The sequence below is a fragment of the Protopterus annectens genome, chromosome 3.part0 (genome assembly GCF_019279795.1).
Source record: "Protopterus annectens isolate FY-2018-M chromosome 3.part0, PAN1.0, whole genome shotgun sequence".
Classification (NCBI taxonomy): Eukaryota; Metazoa; Chordata; order Ceratodontiformes; family Protopteridae; genus Protopterus; species Protopterus annectens.
The window spans coordinates 1,402,985,535-1,403,006,564 of record NC_056731.1 but is presented as its reverse complement, the minus strand read 5'-3'; the positions used below and the strand labels follow the sequence as shown (position 1 = coordinate 1,403,006,564).

The window sequence follows — 21,030 nt, the reverse complement described above, 5'->3', positions numbered from 1 at the left end:
GTTTGAGCAAAGGTTTGTGATAAGTTTGGAGGGGATACGGGAGTGACATTTTCACCAAACCTATCCGCTAGCAGGTTTGCCATCTCTGTGGGGGTCAGTGGGTGTGATAAAGCTAGTCACGAGTTCTGCACATGCTTGGGTCCTACCTATTAGGCTATGTAAGCAGCTGTAAAAGGCCTTATGGTAATCCTTGGTTGCGCTTTCTAGGTTTTTCTCAAAGGAGCCCTAAGAGGATTTGATACATTATCTTATTTGCCTGTTGAGGCTAAGGAGGGTGTTTTTCACTGTTGGGGCCTCACCTTTGTTTTCTTGGACAGCAACCTTTTGTGTTTATTACAAAGTTAGTCTCTGCTGGATGTCCACCACGGCGACTTGTTTTTACTTGGGGCTCTGCCTTTGATTCTTTCTGGTGCTGCAGAGTCCATACACTTTGGCAAGTGATTGCACAGGGCTTTAGTGTTAGCTTCGGTGTAGTTGCCACTTCCAGCTGGGGGTAGCGCTTGGAATGCATTTATAATCTTCAAATAGGAGGCTACAGTTTGCCTTGGAGAAGTTCTCTAGCCTGATTTCGCCCTTTGTGTTCTGGTGTTAGTAGTGCCAGCTTGAAGGTGACTCACTTGTGGTCAGATTTAACTGTGGGTCCAACAGTTGCAGCAGTCCATCTGTGACATGTCAGTGAGGACCAGACCTAGCATGTTTGTTCCTCTTGTCATGGTATGAAAAATTTGTTCTAGGACATGTGAGTTAAATTCAAGAAACTTTTGTAATAGCAAGTTATAGGTAATGTAGGTTTCGCAGTTGATTGTGGGATAATTGGAATCTCCCATAACCAGAGTGCTTGGGAATAAGTGGATTAACTTCAGTTTTAAGTAGCCTTTATGCGTGTCATGACCCATGGAGGGGGATCCATAACTGGTTATGACGTGAATGGGGATCTTACCCACAGTAACCTGTATTTGGAGCAACTCCATGGAGGTGTCCAGTCCAACTACATGGGAGGTGAATTTCTAATATAGATAGAAACACTGCCTCCTTTGGTTCTTGCACGTTCATTTTATGGTCTGAAGGTGTGGAAGGCACTGTAGCCTTTCAAGGCCACGGTGGTCTTTGAGGCCTTGAACTGCGTTTCTGTGAGTGCACAGACCTCTACATCTTCCAGTGATGGAAGTGCTTCCAGGGTGTGCAGTTTTTTGGTTTACGTTCCTAGCATTTAGCAGCATGACCCTTATTTTTTGATTGGTAAATTTCATGTTGATAAGTTTGAGACCTTGCCTAGAAAAAAAACTATGGGGAAGGCAAGAGCCTTTGCCAGCAGCCAAAAGCCTACTGGTGTCATGTGCAAACCATCTCTGGCAAAGCAGTGAGGTTTGTCTACCATGATTTCCCATGCTGACAAACTGGATCCCTTTTGAATGGCAGTAAAAACTAAGGTAATTATTCACATCAATCATTTTTTGTTAATACTGTGGTATTCTAGGTGAAGATAGTATACTGCTCAAAGCTAGGAACATACCTGCCTGGAACACGTTCTCAGAACTCAATCATGTCTCTTCATATAGTTCAGTGATGTACATCTCAGATCGTTCACTCCAACATGAACTATGACAAAGTCATAATGGTACCCATCATTGTTAGAAGTAAATCTAGACTTGATGATTGCACTTGTGCAACTGGCATGGCTTGGAAAACTGTTTCACATATTAAATGACTGGACTGATGAAGTACATGTTAGGCATAGAACACGTTTAGGAAATGATTCATCTATTTTCTGCAAAGATTATTCAACCCCTATGAAACAAGATGATGCGGCTGACAACTCTGGAATTCTGGATGCAAGTATTCAGCAATCTGACGATAGTTTGTTTAGAAGGAAACAAAAAGAAAGGAAGAAGTTCACAACAAATAAGGAAGAAAAAATGATTAATGACTGTAAAGGAAAAAGAATACATAGTAAAAGGATACTGCTTTGTTATGCAGCACACAGGTTACAGGAAATTATATTTTTCTATCAAAAAAACTTCAGTCTAAAGAAAAATGCATCATCTTTCCAATGGAGAAGGTAGAAAAAAGAGGCAAGGGGCAAGTGAAATCAAAACTGAAAGTAGGATTGAAGAACATTACTGTAAGATAAGAGGAGAAAGACAAATGTTGACTACGTGACTCAAGCTGTGGATATACAACACCAGCTGGATGAGAATTTAATACACAATGAAAACAGTAGGATTAATAAGACTAACAGCGATGAAGATCTATCCTTCATAACAATTAAGAGAGCAGATATTACTGTATTAGATGATAAATATTCTTCAGAGCTGGCCAGCAAAGATATTCTTGTGACTGGAGATTCAATTATTAGAGGAACTGATGCCTATATTTGGAGAGATAATGAACATCAAATAGTGTTATGCTAGCCAGGAGCAAAAATAGAAGATACGAGACAAGCCTTGGTCCACTTTAATGTAAGGAAGTATGGCTCTATTTTTAATTCATGTTGGTACAAATGACGTCACCCGCAAGGATTCTCTGTTAGTAGGGAACTGAAAGCCCTCTAAGATAGTACAGCAAGTACTGGTGTTAGGACTTATTTTCCACAATTCACCTACAGAAAGGATAGTCAGGTTACTGTGAATGAAGAGACTTTTTGGATAAATACCTACATGGAAAAAAATGTCCTGTTTAAAAAAAAAAAATGGAAATGTGTTGAGCATACAAGCCTTGTTTTGGGCACACGTGTTCTGACAGGATGGTGTGCATTTGTATATCAGGGAAGAGAATTTTTGCAGCAGATATTTTGCAATATTTGACAAACACTAGGCAGGATTTTTGCCATGTCGAAAATTTAACAGCCCACAGACAGCAACATTTGATGCCTCTCTGATGGTTGGTTCAATGATAACACCAACACTATAGACTGTGTAACTGTGACAAAGACAACCCTGGAACATAATTGTTGGACTGCTTAGACCACTAAAGTCAAGTGCAGATGACCTAAAGGAATTCATACAATTTTTGCAAGAAACACAGGAGGGAAGAATAATATTAGCTGGGGACTTAAATTTACCAGAAACAGACTGGAATAATATTGATTCTACAATGTTAGTAAGAAAAATATTCACAGCATATATTCAGGAACAAGAATTGCTTCAGATTGTAAAAAAAAAAAAAAAAAAAAAAAGTTTTTTTTCTTTGATGAAGAGCTATTTTTACAGCTGACAGGTGTAGCCATGGGTATGTCCGTGGCTAACACCTATGCCAATTTGGTTTTACATCGATGGAAGAGGAAGTATATAAATGGCAATGAGAATGTTTTAAATGAGAAGGTAGAATTTTATGTAAGGTTTGTAGATGACTTCTTTCTCATATGGAATGGGACTGCAGAAGAATTATCACAATATGTAATATTTTTGAATAGTACAATTTTTTTTTACGTTTAAAACAAATTATTCATTGGCTAATACAGTATTTTTGGATGTACAATTAGAAAAAAGGGGAACACAATTCAGACGAGTATACATAAAAAAAGACGTGAACTGCGGTGGTGGTGCTGCGGTAGCGTTGCCGCCTCACAGTAAGACGTCCTGTTCGATTCTCAGCTAATGCGTCTTCTGTGTGGAGACATGCATGAATGGGCAAACCTTCTTCTTTATGTAAGGTTTGTAGATGACTTCTTTCTCATATGGAATGGGACTGCAGAAGAATTATCACAATATGTAATATTTTTGAATAGTACAATTTTTTTTTACGTTTAAAACAAATTATTCATTGGCTAATACAGTATTTTTGGATGTACAATTAGAAAAAAGGGGAACACAATTCAGACGAGTATACATAAAAAAAGACGTGAACTGCGGTGGTGGTGCTGCGGTAGCGTTGCCGCCTCACAGTAAGACGTCCGGTTCGATTCTCAGCTAATGCGTCTTCTGTGTGGAGACATGCATGAATGGGCAAACCTTCTTTGAAGGTTGTGCATCAGGGCCGGCAACTCGGCACATAAAAATCTACTTACGATCATTAGCGGACCAGAGTTCCGCTGTGGCGACCCCTAACCGGGAAAAGCCGAAAGACACAACATACATAAAGACATACAAGTTAACAGATATATTCGTCAAAGTATGCACCCACCCCATGTTTTTAAGGGAATTATAAAAGCAGTTATGTAGAGCTAGTAAAATGAATACTGATGAAATAATGTTTCAATATCAAATTAACATGATAGAAGAATTTTAGTAGTGGATATAATCAAAGAACTATTAGAAATTGTAGAGAAAATTAATTTAGCTAGAGGTAAAAAAATACCAATTTTTGGTCAGGGAGTGAAACAAAAATAGTGAGGAAAAACAACATTGGATATCTAACTACTTATAATATGAGAACAAATGAAGTGCAAAAAGTCATAGAAAGGAATTGGATGATTCTTCTAGCCCTACCTGAACTACATAATATAATAGAAGATAAACCACATTTTTCATATAGGAATTTAAAAATCTTAAAAGAAAATTATGCTACAAAGATCAAGAGTTTGAAATCTAGTAGAATTGGTCAGAAATATGGAACCTATGGATGTATGACCTGTAGTTGCTGTACCGAAATAGAAAAAGTAGATAGTGAAATTTTTATCCATCCAATATCTTGTCTGTTATATAAATTTTCTTGTGTAGCAACCTGTAATAGTGAAAATGTGATTTGGCTACATGTAGAAAATGTAAATCATTTTATGTAGGGAAAACAACAAGGAAATTGAAGAATCAAATTATAGAACATAAATCCGAGATCCGAAGGAAAAATGATAAAAATGCACTGAGTAAGCATATTCTGGATAATGGTACTGATCATACTTTTACCTATAGAGCAACAGATAGTGTGTGTTTAAAGATGTAAGGGGTGGTGATTTAAATAATCTGCTTGAAAATAACGAATATGACTGGATAATTAGACTTCATGCTGACAGTAAACCAGGTATAAACAAGGTTAGCATTAAACCAGTTCTTATAAGAATACATGTTTCTTGTGGTTCTATATGATTTTATAAATGTAATTGTTTTAATTAACAGTATGATGTGATTGGATGGCTGTGGTCATGTTGTACTTACTCTGCTCTTTTAAAATGGATGTAAAATGTTACTTAAAGCACTGAGGAAGGTTGGTAAACTGAAAGCTATGCTGCATTAAAGAGTATTGTGGTCCTCTGATGGTGGATTGTTGTGTTATATAAAAAAAAAAAAAACCTACCAGGGGATGGAACATACTAGACATTGTGTTCCCAAAGAAATGTAACTTCAAGTCACATTTTACCACCACGGATGTGAAGTGATCAAAGGTTAATTTGTTGATAGTTAATTCTGCCAAACTGAAATCTAAGCCAATGCACAGAAGGCTAATTACAGATTATATGGAACCAAAAGGGTCACTATGTTAAATTAACTGAAGTGAGGTGTTCAGTGGAAAAACTGCAGATGGAATGTGGAAAGTTCTGAAAGAAAAACGGAGTGCAAAAAAATAAAAAAAATGTTTAACATCAGGATCTAGGCATACATCATCCGGCGGATATATTTCCATAACAAAACATCTGATTAAGGTGAGACACAAAAAAGAAATGGAAGAGAGGTCGAACTACAACTTTGAAAACTGAAATAAACAAGCTGGACAAACAGATTAAGCATAGTGAGAGAATATGAAGAAACATTTGAAGAAAATTTATATAAAGATATTGAGCATAACAGGAAAGTTTTTTATAGAAACAAGATGTGGAAGGAGTAAAGACACAAATTGATAAACTGTGTGCAAATTCTAACATTTATTCTCAGACAACAAATTATAGACATATTTACAAAATCTTATGCAAAACAGTTTGGCTCCACAATTGGGGTGGTAAGTTCTTGGCGCTGCATTTTTCATGCTTTAAAGGTTGCTTTTGTACATTTACCAAGCCAAATGACATTCTTACATCATCTGAAAACATTTTGACAACCGGCAGCTGTGCTTTCAGTTCATCTGATGAGCTATACAGTTTTAAATTATCAACAAAGAGAAGATGAGAGGTCTTTACACTTAGTTGTTTTTTAGGACACAAATTGTAGCCATGACCTAAGCTGTTAAGTAAACAACTTAATGGGTTAATGGCAAGGCAGAATACCAATAGTGACAGAGTCACCCTGGAATATCCTCCTTTGAATTTTTATCCATGGGATAATAATCTGTCCATCATGGCTTAATTGCAAAGTGGTCTGCCACTGTTTCATGGTCACTGCAATGTAGTTCATCAGTGTAAGGTGTATCGTATACATTTTTAAGCACTCTTATCCATGAATGTGGGATACTATTGAATGCTTTTTTGTAGTCAATCCATGCCATACTTAGATTCTTCCCCTTTTTACAGTTCTCCACTATGACTAACAAATTAGCCTTTGTTCCATATGACTTTCTTTTATTGCCCTTTTGTTCCACTGCGTTTTCTTCTAAATGACTATAAACTGTTGGTATCAATTCCCATGTACAGTTTATGCGTTGTTGGAAGGCAAGTTATTTGGTCTATGATTTTTAGGGTAGCCTGCAGGTTCACTCTTAAGTAGGAGCATCATTTTTCCTGTTGTTAACCAGGTTGGTGTCTGTTCAGGGTGTGCATATAAATAGTTCTTAATGAAGACAATCTTTGTGCAAAGATGCTAATACTTTCAAAGGTTGAGTACTGCATCTGGGTCCGGGATTTTAATTAGAGGCTTTCCTTAACTTTGTTTCAATCCCTCTGACTGTTACTTCATCCCATTTCACATCCTGTACCTTTAACCCTCTTTATTCTTTCTTCTACTTCTTCTATCCATTTAGCATCTCTGTTGTGTTCCATAGGATCTTCACAGATACTTCTCCAAAATGTATCTACTTCCTCTTTTTTGGTGGTCTTTCAATTCCTTCTATCTTGTTTCCCAATTCTCTATAAAACTTTTTGGGTCATCAATAAATTGCTTATTCTGTACTTTTCCTTTATATTTGTCTTCATATCTTCTAAGGTTTTCTGCCTGTGCTGAACTTTTTAGTGATCTTTGCCTGTATTTCTCTTCGAATATCTTTGGGGTTGCCTTCTTTACACCAATTAATTTGGCTCTTTTGCATAAATATTGCACCATATCAAATCTTTCTCATGTCCATATTTCTTTTGTATACTTTTCAAATAACTCTTGGTTTTGTTGTTTATATTTTCGCACTTCCTCAGATGCTTCTTTTTCCAAACAGATCAAGGTTTCTTGATCTATATATGTTTTTTCTAAAATCTGTTGTATTAATGAAGACAAATTATAATTTGACTCTTCTTGACAATTTTTCTTTTTCTTTCCTCTAATCTTTCTCTCAATCGTTTTGTATATCTTGTGTGTCTGGAAATTCCGGGCTTTTTGCATAGTGATAATACAGAATTTTTCTTATCCACAACAGTCCATTTTACCATCTTTATGGCTCTTCTTTGGCCTATCAATTTTTGTGGACTACTACTTCCTTCTACAACAGGGCGGCCATCCTCCCCCTGGGCCTGGCCCCATTGTAGTACTGTTTCCGTGTTTTCAGGATTCTAGTCATCTTTTCCAGTCCTGGCACCAGTGCACCTACCAGGATTGGGCATTTTTTTTTTTTTTTTATAATGGGTCTTGTGCACCCAGCTATCTTTTAGTTTTTGACTTCTATCCATGATACATGCTATATAAATACAATCCATCAGTGTTGCCTTGGTGAGATTTTTGCAAAGACAGGGTCCACCTCGTGAAGTTACTCACCAAGACTTGAGGATGAATTAAATTTCAGCACTACTACTCTCCTTTGCTTGCTGACTTTTCATCTCTCCATTCAGACCCCTTCTGAAAGATCTAAGAGATGAGGTGGAAGATGGAGGTCTAGAATCCCTATGTGGAGATCCCTCCAAGAATGGTGAAGGAAGCCATGAAGTAACCAGATCCAGCAGAAGTGCAGGAGTTTGGATCCTAAGAGACCTAGTCTTAAAACCTGAGAGAGTCTACTTTTTTGTTTATTTTTGTAGAAGGCTATGATGAAGCCAAGGAGGAGGAACGGTCTAGGGACCTCTTGCATAACTCCTTTTCTTTAGTCGTGAAGTCTGGCTTCCCTAGTCTGGTGTTTTGAATTGAGTTTAAGCCCCAGCCACAGAACAGGAAAAAAGGAGGCCCCTGAGAACTAACTTATTTCCATGGTCCATAATAGCTTTGGAGTTGAATCCACAGCAGACAGAACAATTTGCATCCAAGTGAGTGTGTTCTAAACAATAAACACATTCCCCATGGGCATCTGAAATGGGGATTTTATGCCCACAGATAATGCACTTGCTTGTTGACCATTACAACTCAGGAAGAACTAAGAAAGGGAAGAATTTTTTTCAAAGAAAAGAATTGTAGTTATGTACTTACCATAACTTGGTATCTCTGTTCACCATTCATCACATTAGGATCTTGGATCTGATATCGGATCCAAGTCAGCATACTCGAAACAGCTTAGCTCAAGCTCCTCCCCTCCCACGATGCTCTGCTGCCCTCTTACCCCTCAGATCGAGTTTGCATAAGGAAAGACAGACAGACCAAAACTACTACCACCAACACAGGACCACCAACATCCTGCTAATCTCTCAGGAAGGGGACTGTGATGAATGGTGACTACAGATAACAGATACTAAGTTATGGTAAGTACATAACTATAAATCTGATGCCATCTTAATCAGCATTTCTCACTTTAGGGTCAGAGTCCCCAGCTACCTGAATCCTGGGAGGCCTCAAGGAAGGACATGCCGAAGAACCATGGGGCCAAAGGAAGCCCTTCCTCTAGAAATCAAATCCAACTTATAGTGGGAGATGAACATGTGAGGAGAAGACTACGTTGCTGCTGCAGAAATGTCATCCAAGGATTGACAATCTGCAAACACAGTTGAGGTCAACATCACCCTGGTGGAATGAGCCTTTACTGGTGCAGATAAGGGAACACCTTCTGAAGAGTAAATGAAGGAAATACATTGTGAAATCCAGCGGGAGACTAACTTTTGAAATTCCCCTGCTCTTTCTATTCATAGAAAAGGCTGCAAAAAGCTGGTCTGAATGTCTAAATTCTTTAGTCCTATGAAAACAGAAACGAAGTTGGCGATGAACATCCAAGGTGCACAGAATGTATTCCCCTTTATTGGCATAGTTAGGGAAGAATAATGGGAGATGAATACATTGACTGAGATTAGTCGTTGAAGCTACCTTGGGCATAAAAGATGGATCTGGCTTTAGAGATGCTCTGTCCTTATGGAAAATTAAGTAGGGCGGCTTAATTGTAAGAGCTTGTAACTCAGAGAGACTCTTCGCTGAAGTTACTGCCAACTAAAAGGGCAGTCTTCCAAGAAAGAAATTTGAGATCACAAGATACAGCCTGTTCGAAGGGTGGTTTTGTTAATACCTAGAGCACCAAAGCCAGATTCCACGGAGGAGACGGGTGCTTAACAGGGAGTCGCAATAGAAAAACACCTTTCAAAAAGGCTTTACAGAGTTGAGAAGAAAAGGTACAATCATCACCAAGATGAACATTTGAAATCGCTGCCAACTGAACGTTAACCATGTAGAAACTGTCCCTTCCTTAAATAGAGAATTCAGAAAGAGAAGGATCTCAGGAATGGAAGCTGAAAAGGGGTCAAGATTTTTGTCCTTTGTCCAGATAAAAAATCTCTTCCATTTACTAGTGGAAGAACTCTGGGAAGCAAGGATAATGTCCTTCACGGGTGAGGCTAGCCTGGACTTAGCTAAGATTGCTGGAAGTGGACATACCACACTGTCAGATGCAGGGTCTGAAGATTCAGGAGCAGAAGCAGAGATGGATGAGATATAAGATCTGGAGTTGCATTGAGCACACAGGGTGGATGCCTCAAGCGAGACTGTAGAAGGGGGAACACCATCGGCAGAGGCCAGGAGGCGGCAATGAGGATCAACTGCATCTTGAGACGTCTGGCTTTCTGAAGTACTCTGGGAATTAAAGGCAATGGGGGAAGCATACAGGAGACCCGAAGGCCAATTGTGAGCGAGCGGATCCCTGGGGGATTCCCCCTCTGGGGTGATCAATGCAAACAAATTGCTGCATTTGTGGTTGAGTGGAGATGCAAACAGATCGCAGCTAGGAATTCCCCACAGACGGAAAAACTGTTGAGCCACCACTGGATTCGGGGACCACTCATGAGGGGTCAGAATAGCCCTGCTCAATTTGTCTGCCAACAACATTGGATGATCCAGGAATCTGTTGCAATGAGAAAGCACCCCATGGAAATCACCCATTCCGAAACCCTCATGGCCTCACAACAAAGCAAATAAGAACGTGCCCCCCTTTGCTTGTTTATATACCAAACCGCTATGTTGTCTGAAAAAACTGCAATCATTCCCTGTGGGAGGCAATCCTAAAAAGCTTGCAATGATAGAAAGACTAATCTCGTCTCCAGAACGCTAATGTGGTCTCTGAGGAGGACTACGTCCCTTGGACAGTCCATTCCCCAAAAATGTACCCCCCCACCCTAGGAGGGAAGCGTCTGTCGTGACTGTGGGAATCAGCAGAGAGAAGGACCTACCTGCTTTGAGGTTCAGTGAGCGAATCCACCACAAAAGATGCTTTCGACACACTGGGGTGAGGCGAATGGTGAACAACAGGGGATGCAGAAACGCTGACCAATATACTGCAAAGATGCACTGTAGAACTCTCATGTGGTACCGTGCCATCAGAACCAAGTAAATGGACGGCGCCATGGACCCTAGAGCCCTGAGAATGTGTGAAGCCGGAGGACATGTTTGCTCCAGCAGAACTTGAATATGGCACATATTAGACACACACGGTAAAGTGCTGCAGTTTGCAAAGTGGTATCCAACAGTGTGCCTATGAACTCCAGATGTTGAGTAGGAATCAAGGAGGACTTGGCCAGGTTTACCGTAATTCCCAACTGATGGAACAGGGAGCAAGGCATGTATGTTGTTCAATAGTTGATGCTTTATAGGGGCTATAAGGAGCCAATCATCCAACTAGGGAAACATCTGGAATCCCTGCAGCCAGAGATGGCCTGCCACCACTGCCATGCATTTGGTAAACACCCGGGGGGCTGAGGTGAAACCAAAGGGCAGGGCTCTGAACTGAAAGTGATCAGCTCCCAAGCGAAAACAGAGAAATCACCTGGACCGATCGACTGATTTTTATATGGTAGTACGTGTCCTGGAGATCCACTGGGCACATCCAGTTGTTGCTGTACAAAAGGGGCACAATCGACTTACAGTGACCATCCGAAACTTACACTTCTGTACAAATAGGTTGAGAGCACTGAGATCCAGAATAGGACGTAGGTCCCCTGCTCTCTTTGCAACTAAAGCGGGAATAAGTGCCGGACCCTTTCTGTCCTGCAGGGACCTCTTTGGATGGTCTGCTGGGCCAACTCTTTCTGAGTGGGTGGCACGTCTGGAAGAGCTCTGGTTTTCAGGGGGACTTCCAAAAAGGGAATGCAACAGCCCCTGGATATAATGTCCAACACCCACAGATCGTCTAATATTTGCCCAGGCTAGAGGGTGCATAGATAACAGACCCCCTGAGTGCCTCCAGGGAAGGACAGTCGGGCAACATCTCAGGGACACTGAAAAGGCTTCTCAGAGAAGGGCTCCCTGGAATCTTGATTCTGCGGGCCTCCTCTGTCCCTAGGGTGACATCTGCCATTGAAACCTCTTCCCCGTCCACTGAAAGAGGAATAATAAAACATCCTGGAAGGAAGACTGCCTTCCAAAACTGCATTTTCTTATTTCCCTTCTGGGTCTTAGCAAAGGACTTCTGAGGAGTAGAAAATTGGATCACGACAGCAATGTCTTCCCTTCCTGTTCACTGCGGGTCAACGTATCCAACGCTGGGACGAAAGAGAGTGGAGCCATGAAATGGGGCATTGATAAACGAAATCTTGAAGGCCTCTGCAAACCCGCAATGCCTAAACCCACCACCCGTAAGGACACTTCTGCTGCGTTGGAAATTAGCAACCGACTGAAGGGTGGCCAGCTTGGAAAAAAAAAAAACCTTAAATTCCTCCTGAAACATGGACCCCGTGAGGGAAGTTGACAGCTCCTTAATCAAATCCCGCTGTAGACGGGTGAAATGAGCAAGATAATTTAAGGCTCACAGGCTAAAGGAAGCTGAAGTGAACACCCACTTTCCGAATCTGTCCACAGCTCTCGATTTGCTATTGAAAGGGTAGACAGAAGAACTCTGCTCCACCAACTCCTTTTTGGTGGCAGCGGCCGCTATAACAGCATTAATCAGGATCGCCTTGGACCAGAAGGTTTTATCCCTGAGGGGCTGAGAAACTTGTCTGCTTTCTTAGGCACTGGTTGTATGGTATCTGGCTCCTTCCAAGCCCTGCTGGCCACGAGACTGATGAGGGTCAGTGGGGGGGGGACACCCAAGAGACAGATGGACCCATTCTGAAAGTATCCAGAAATACGGTTTCCTCAGAGGATGGGGATTGGGCAGACCAACCGCCTTTGGCCTTCAGGCTCTCCTGTACGTTTCCAAAGGAGATGCCCTCGAGTGGAGATCTCAGGGACCCATCCCCTTCATCGGCATCCATATCTTCAGTTAAAGACTCCATGGGGAGTCAAGATGTTTCCTCTTACATGTCCTCTTCCTAGAAACTTCCTCCAGAGGCTGCGGGGAAGACTCTGAAGAGGAAGGGATCCCTATGGGGAAGGCTTCCCCCTAGAGGCTAGACAGGAAGGGCTGACGTAAGTAGAAAGAGGTCGGCTCAGATACTGGGGCTAGGTAGGATGACTGTGGGTGGGGGAAGGCAGCTCTGATAGCAGAGAAAGACCTTTTTGCCACCCGGAAAGTGGAGGGACTGGAGGAGGTTCTGTCCCCCTCTCCTCCTAATACCACAGCCAAAGAGAGGGTAGATTCCACCAATCCCTCATTCCACCAGACAGCACTGGACAAGAGCTGTCAAAAGCCAAAGTACCTAGGGGCAGAGATCGGTCGGATAAACCCGGACCCGAATCTAACCTAATGAAACTCAGATCAGCAACCCGGCCCAGAGGAATGGTCTGTCCTGGGGGTGAAGGAACAGAACCACCTGCCAATCCAGATGGGGTAGGGACCAAAGTGGGGCCTGGAAACACTCATCACCTCCACACCACGCACCAATCCCTGGGAATCCAAACCAAAGGTCGGATGAGGAGAGATTAAGTGGGGAGTGGGAGACTGGTTCACCGACCTGCTGGCTGGGGAAGCCACAAGCCCCAATTCCATCTGAGCTTTCAGAAAGGACCGCATCATCCTGCCGATAACTATGGGAAAAACACCCCTGAAAGATCTGGATAAGATGGAGGATCTGGCTGGGGAGCAGTGTCTGGACTCAGAGGATCTCCTCTTGTGCTCCCTCGAATGAGACCAGGGAGGGGGTGAAAACATCTGCTCTACACTCCAGGAATCCGAGAGAAACTCCACCACTGTAATAGGCTCCAACACGGGTCTCGGATCAGAAATACTTGGAACTGAGATAACCGGTGGATCCGAAGCAACTGTTCTCGAATCTCGCAGATCCAAGATGGTCAGTTCCGTAGTCAACACACATCTTCAGATCCATGGGTGGGGAACAGACAAGGGAAATTGCACTAAATGCAGACAACTGTATCTGGAAATACTGTGTGTACCTGTCCTCCTCTCAGTGAACGTCCCCCACTGTTGCCAGTGGTAAGGATTGAGGCTCCTTGATTACTGGTCTAGTGGTGGGTCGTCACAACCCCTATGCAACATTAACAGCAAAACGTATGAATAATGGTTACTATGGAAACAGTACAAGGACGCTGATGGAAGTACTATATTAACATGAAATACTACTGTGTCCAGTCAGTTATATGTTAAGAGCAATGGACTACAGAATGTCTCATCTTCCAAAGTTTTTTTTTTTGGGGGGGTGTATTCAAAGAGCTGCAACACTTGAGATTTTTTGTTGATACTCAATGCCACAATGTACGCGAGTCGTTGTCACATTGTCATTCCTTGTTTACCTGGACTGCTTTAACATAATGCTTGAAACAAATATTAAACCAAAGCCCAAATAAATTTAGTACATCTCTGAGTGGCATCATCCTAGGGATAAAGCTAGGATACAGTCAGAGTTTAAGTGACGAGTTCCAGTGCATGCGTGATAGCACACTTTTTTGTGGCTGCATCCCCCCATCCCATTCCCTACGCTGACATCATGCAAATTAAGGGTCAACTGAATCCTTTCAGACATGGAAAATGCACATTTTTGAAGGATATTACACAAAAGGTGTCAGTGGATAATTACAGGCCAACACAGGTCAAGTTACCTGTATGTTTTCACTTACTTGTTGACTATTCAATTTGACTTCTAAATTTAAGTTACTGTGGACTATTTGGAAATGGGTGCTAAAATATGTAGCACCACAAAAGGGTAGCATTTGTCTAACAGCAATGTCTGTTAACTGCTATAAATTTTATGTTACGTCTGAACTGCAAGCCTTTAAAATATGAAGTTTACGTTTTTCAGGTTGAACACAATTAAGATGCTAAAAAAAGGGAGGGGGGAGTAAAATCATCTGAATCTTTGCACTTAAACCTTAAAATCATCTGGATTCAGTGAAGTGCAATAGGAAATAGAGGGATTCATTGTGAGCATTTCACCATGACAATGAAAGAAGCAACATTCTCACAACACTCTGGCAGTCAGTGAAATTCAGAGTTGTGAGTAGCACACCAGCAGGAGAAACGTTTCTAAGCACATGGAATTCAAACCACTGTTTTGGAACTTTATTTGGGCGATGTATGCGGATACCTGCCCTTCAGTGCCATCAACAGATTCCAACAATGAACGATGTCCACTAAACTTGTTACAGAGAACAGACAGCACAAATATCAGCATAAACAAAGCAAATTGGTGAGTTTGAATTAGTTTTAGTTCTGAGCCTGGAGTTAAAGAGGCCTTAAAGTAAGGATTCCATCATCAAATGACTGACCTGCGCTTCTTGTGTGGCATGAGGTCATATTTCTCTAACAGATGCCAGCTAGAAAGCAAATCAAGTACTTCAGAATAATGCTACCTCTCAGACCTCTTGCAACACGCACACAAACACGGGGATTCCAAATCTGGGATATGACCGACCCTGCGGCTGAAAACTGACAAGTAAACAACTTGGGTAAAGGAACAAAATCTACTTCTCTAAAAGAAAAATAGGGACAAAGGACAGATTAAAAAGAACTTTTTGACATCTCAGTCAAAATACAGTGAGTGATGCATTACTTCCTAAAAACTGAATTAGATGTAGATAATTTGTTAGTTGAAAAGTTTAAATTACCTGAACTCCCAAATCCTCCTCCTCTTCAGGAACTGGAGAAGGAACAGGCGTTTTTTCCAAATCGGAGACATCTGAAGATTCAAGTTTCCGTTTGTTTCCTTTTTTCTTAGCAGCAGCATCTGGGTCCAACTCTGGTTTCTTTGTGCTAAAATAAGAAAAAAGTAAGGTAGATAAGAGTAATGAACTTTATCAATACATAACTGTTGCCCTATGTTGTTTACAAATACCTGAAAATAAATGAGACAAATTACGTACTTTACAGGATAGCCATATCTGGGTGCCAAATGCATACAGTAGAACACAGAAAAGTAGTCCTCCTACTAGTGAAAAATTTACCATGAGTTGGGAATAACACGGGGTCATTATTAAAATTAGCAGCTTCATGAAAGGAAGAGTATAGCCCTAAGAAAAAAAACATTTTAAACAATTTTCCGAGAACCTGAAAATTAAACAGCCTGTCAGGGGTAAACTCAATAAGTGCCTTGCTTGCAGCTAACCACATCCCACTGCCTGCCCAGTTCTTAAATAAAACCACACAACTGACTATACCAGGTTTAATTCTGCCTGCAGATTTCTTCAGTCACATAATTTAACATGATACTGTGCATGTGATGTTTAAAATGCTTCACCACATATTTTCATTGTATCCTATTGTATTAGACTTGAAAACTGGTGCCATCTTCCTCAAACACTTGCTAGGGGTGGGGCTGCTGATGACCAAGCACTGGGTGTTGACTCGTACAGGTAATAAAGTTGGGCAGTAGGCAAAGGCTGGATGCGAGAAACATCCAAAACTGTCACTACAGGACATGTGGATGCTGGGAGAGAAAAACATGCAATGACATCAATGCGGGTAAATAGGTACCTGCTTCTACAAATATGCCTCACTAAGATCTTGACTCCTTTAAAAAAGTGTCAGTCTCTTGCAAGTAGCACCATATTTTCCAGTTTCGAGTAGTAGTTTGTGGTATCTTCTTATGGTACTGCCCCTCTACACTGCCTTGTTACAAAAGATCAGGGACTGGTGTTTTTGTTCCCAGGCACTGGCAGTACAATAGTTGTGGCAATTTCTAGGAGCAGGGTAGTGAAATGACTGCTTCACAGACTACATGGTCTTGCATTTTTCCAACAAACTCAAAATACTTGTGCCACAATGGGTCCAAAGAACAGTTGCTTTTCCAGTGGAGTACTAAGGGATTGAACTTAAAATTTGTCAGTGGCTCAGGCACATCTAACAACTAACCCCACAGCTGCTACCCTGCATGATGTATCCACAGCATTATAGCAATACATGGTAAGAGTGTCTGACAACTTGACAAAAAGGTGGCATAACTCCTACACATCTTTCCGAGCCTTGCCCTCCAAATGGGACAGTAGGATCTTCTCAAATTCTAACACAAGAATTTGCCAGTTTAAGACCCTGAAGATCAGGGTAGCATCAACTGTAAACTCTCTACTCAAACCAGTCAAGTATCATATTCTGGTAAGCAAATTATTGGCTGGAACTACATTAAACTTCTTGGAATACATGTACAACCACTTGTATCAGCAACAGTATCTCTCAACACATACTTAAAGCAAACTGTCCTAAAACAGTGTTCAGTTACTGGGGAAGTGGGTATGGAATGAATAGGTAAGGCTAGGGATTTAGGCTCTGGCAAACTCAGAAGCTCTCAACACCACCTCTTGGCAGAGAATAAGACAAGTTCATAAGTGCATGGTAGGCTAATGGCTATAGGTGCCTTTTTATAAGCCAACTATGCATCCCAAATGTTTCGGTCAAGTTTTAGAAACCTAAAGAATATTTTAAAGTGTATATGTAGACCAGGGTTTGGGTGGTCAAGCAGCATTTACAGGCTGCCTTTATACATAAGGGACACAAGTGTCAGATCTGGGGTGATTTTCTGATTCCCCAACCACTGGTTCATGTTACGCCCGAATTGAGTTAGGGAAGAACTGTTTAACCTGGATTGGCAGCAGAAGTTAGTTTCAGAGCAAGAATAGTCAAGACACACATGTGTTCTTCCAACATGCCCCATTTATGTCAAAAGCAAAGCAAGTCCTTGATTGGTTAAATCTGATACTTTGTTTTGCAGACATGCAGAAGGTCCATTACAGCCGGATACAAAAATGGTTGTATGCCATATATAAATGATTCAACAGGCTGTAGGCGACAGTACAGGGAGCGAGCTTAAAGACTATTCATGTAGGACATGTTTATGACCTATACCCTTTTTGTGAAGAATCTCTGTGTACGATCCAGTTGGTGCATGTGCTTATTCATGTACACACTACAAAACAGCCACTCTATTCAATGGTTTGTCTGCTGAATGTTGACTACAGTGAAATGACTACTTCCTTGCTTATAAGTTGAGAAGCATGGAATGATTTCCTTTCTACTGTAGAAACAATGGCCAAAGGCCAGATTACAGACATGTTCTTGGGTCTACTCTTAGGGGTGCGTGTTATAAGGTAGTTTCCCTGGGTAGAAGAGTTCCTAAAGGATACTACTATGCATTTCTTAGCAGTGCGTTTTACAGCATCTCTAGCACTATTTATTTGCCTGATTTAGCCCTTCCTGGAGGACATTAATGTCTTGGGTAGATTCTATGACTGCACCTAGGTAGCAATAGCCTGCAAACTTGCTCAGCCAAAGGCCCTTGACATTGGCTTTGACTTCAAAGTAGTAGATGTAAAAAGAAGCAGACCAGAGAGGCTTGACGGTCACCTGGTGAAAGACCTATTATTGGAGGTGCACTCATACTAACTTCTTGTTTCCTTTCAGAGATCTACCCAGCTATACAGTGGGTGCCACAGGGGGACTTGCATCACATTCTGTGAGTCTGTCTACAATGCCAGACTGGGATACTGTATCAAATGCCTTGGCTAGGTCAAGGTAGGCAGTATGCACCATTTTGGCCTTGTCCATTGCCTTTTTTTTTTTTTTTTTTTTGAAGTTTCTCAAAGTTGTTCACCAGGCTGAGTAGACCAGAAATGCGGCTGACAAAAATCAAACTGGGATGGATCCAGAATTTGAATCTCTCCTTTACCACTGTTAATCATCTCCATGATAACTCTTTCTGTTGATGGCCTGCTTTTGTGCAGAGGGATGACCACTGTAGTTTTTCATTCACATGGCACAAAGCTAGGCTATGGTTAAGTACTGACAGGTCATGTTTAAGAATTTTTAGGAAGCATCCTAGGACAATAAATCAGGACTCTCTGATGCAGTATTCTTGGCCTTACAGTGTTTCAAGGACCTGCTCATTACTGACAGTTTGAGGGAGGTATGTTTGGATAGCAATTCTTAAGGGGTGGCTGGGGGGAGAGGGGTAAAACACTTAATAGAAAGACCAGTACATTGACTACATCTTCAGGCTCAGTGGAGGTGGCTCCATTTACAATTAATTCGGCACAGTTATGTGCTGTCTTTGAGGTTGCAAACATAGCTAAACAACGCAAGCCTTATGGTTGCCCTTGGCCTGAGAAGCAATTATGGCTTGGGTAAGCTTGATACATGCTTAAATTGAGAGTGTTTTTATCCTGCTGGACTTTGCATTTCTTAATCTTCTGCCTTGACTTGCTTTCCTTTTGTTACCCAACCTACTGATGCAATTCAATGAGTGGCTTGTTTTCAGAGTTGGTTCTATGCCTATTCACAGTAGGCAGAGCGGTTTCTATGCATCTGCTAACAAGACTATGAACAATTCAACACAGGCAGTAGTGTTCTCAGGGTTTTTTTTTTGGAGGGGGGGGGCTGAAATTTTGACAGGTTATCACTTAACAGTAAGAAGTTTGCCTAACAGTATTTAAATGTTCCACTGTTAGTAAGGTTCTAGGGTTTTATTTTTATTTCAAAGATAGCCTTATGGTCTCTACCAGAAAGGACATGATACTGAAAGGTGCATTTTCCCATGTTAGTGAGGAACACATTCAGTATTGTTTGCACCACTAGGGGGCACATAAACTATCTGGACCAGTGTTTGCGTTGACAAAGCCCAAGAATCTCTGGGCCTGGAAGTTAGGGGTCATGTAAGAGTCCCAGTTTCTAGGGGGTAGTTAAAATTGCCCAGGAATATGGTACTGAGCTGAAAAGTGAGTGTTCAATTGCAAAGACACTGTATGGGACTTTGCCTCTAAGAAGCTCAACAGCACCTTCAGTAGACTCGCAATGAAAGTGATCTTTCAGTCTTACTGAGATATCGCCAAATACAAACCTGCTGGTAGAGGGTAAGAAGCAGGACTTCCACTAGGTCTGACTCATAACTGAGAGGGGAAACATTAGACAGCTCATCAATCACACAGAGGAATCAAAAGTGTGTGTGTGTGTGTGTGTGTGTGTGTGTGTCCTCCTTTTCTGAGCAGGTACGCAGGTAGCCCTGACACAAGACTGCAAAAGTTGCTAAGGAATAACATGCAATCCTGGGAAAGCATCATCAGATCCTAAGGGGGATCCTGGAAAGTGATGGGGGAGAGGATCACACATCTCAAGTTGTGGCAAGATTCATGTTTTGTTGACAGGGTCAGTCTCATAAGGTCAACCGCCACTTTTCAACGAAGACCCAAGATGGCATTCATTATTAAAGAAAATTTGGTCTCAGCATCTGGAAATTTTCCTACTCTATAAATACTAAATGGTGCTAGAGGGCTACTACTAGCATTCATGAGAGTGGTCAGAATAGTGGAATTAAAGACCAGGGCTGTTACATGCCTATGAAAGAAAGGTATGAAGAAAACAATGTTGCAGTAATGAGTGTGATTCAAAAAGTGGCAGCTTATTTTATAAATTATTGGTTCAAATGTTAGAAAGTGAATCGGTGGAAGATGGTTACCCAGTGGAGAAGCATAGACGACACAATTAGAGAGTCCACTGTTGGCTGCCATTGGAATGAAAATGGAAAATATTAAAATACTGTTTAACCACTCCAGATGACAGGACTCAAGACAGGTATGAACTGCAAGATGAACAGAGACCTGCCTGGTCAGCACAGTAGCTGATCTTAAGGAAAAGGACTGAAAGATTCTTTTTTTTAATGTAGAGTGTTGTGGAAGATAGAGTTTCAGTGAAATGGAAGATCAGCATAAGTCACATGCAGTAGCAATTAGAGGGAGCCAAACAGAAGTGGAGAATGAATAGTTTACAACTGAAGCATCATGGAGAAAGTGTCCAGTAGTAAGAATAAAATAAATGTAGCTGCAATAATCAGGTATGACAATTATGACAAAACTGTTTTGCCTTTAGGGCTTTCTAACAGAAGGCTTTAATTCATTTGGGAACAGACACATTCTGTGACAGGACATTTAAGATTTCTGCTTCGGCAGAAAAATTGTGATAATGTTTTAGTAGGTCAGAGAATGAGTACAATTATTCAGAATCTAAATATACAGCAATAATGAAACTTGTTAGCACAATGTAAAACTACTTAAGTTAATGATACAGAACAATCCTTTTCAGAACAATGCTAGAAAATAAGACTTAAAATGGTTGTAAAGTATGGACTGAGGAAAGAAAGGTGTGGATGCCACTGCATGTTTTGAACAATAAAGTGTAACATTTTTCAAATGAGAGGAAAAACAAGAAAATGTTAAAGGTGAGTGCGCAAGCAAAAGCAGGTTTTTCTTATAGGGATATGACACACTTGATAAGAAAAGGAAACCAGGGCAAAGTTTTATAGGGATATGACAC

General features: G+C 41.2%; 1 protein-coding gene across 1 annotated transcript in view; it reads right to left on the bottom strand.

The window, feature by feature from the left end:
• Nucleotides 1-21,030, bottom strand: part of CHD7 (chromodomain helicase DNA binding protein 7) — a 2,781,650-nt gene that overhangs the window by 1,708,684 nt on the left and 1,051,936 nt on the right. The window contains exon 6 of the mRNA XM_044065875.1: nt 15,345-15,489. Within this exon, the coding sequence (XP_043921810.1) occupies nt 15,345-15,489 (145 nt within the window). The remainder of the gene's footprint in view (nt 1-15,344; nt 15,490-21,030) is intronic.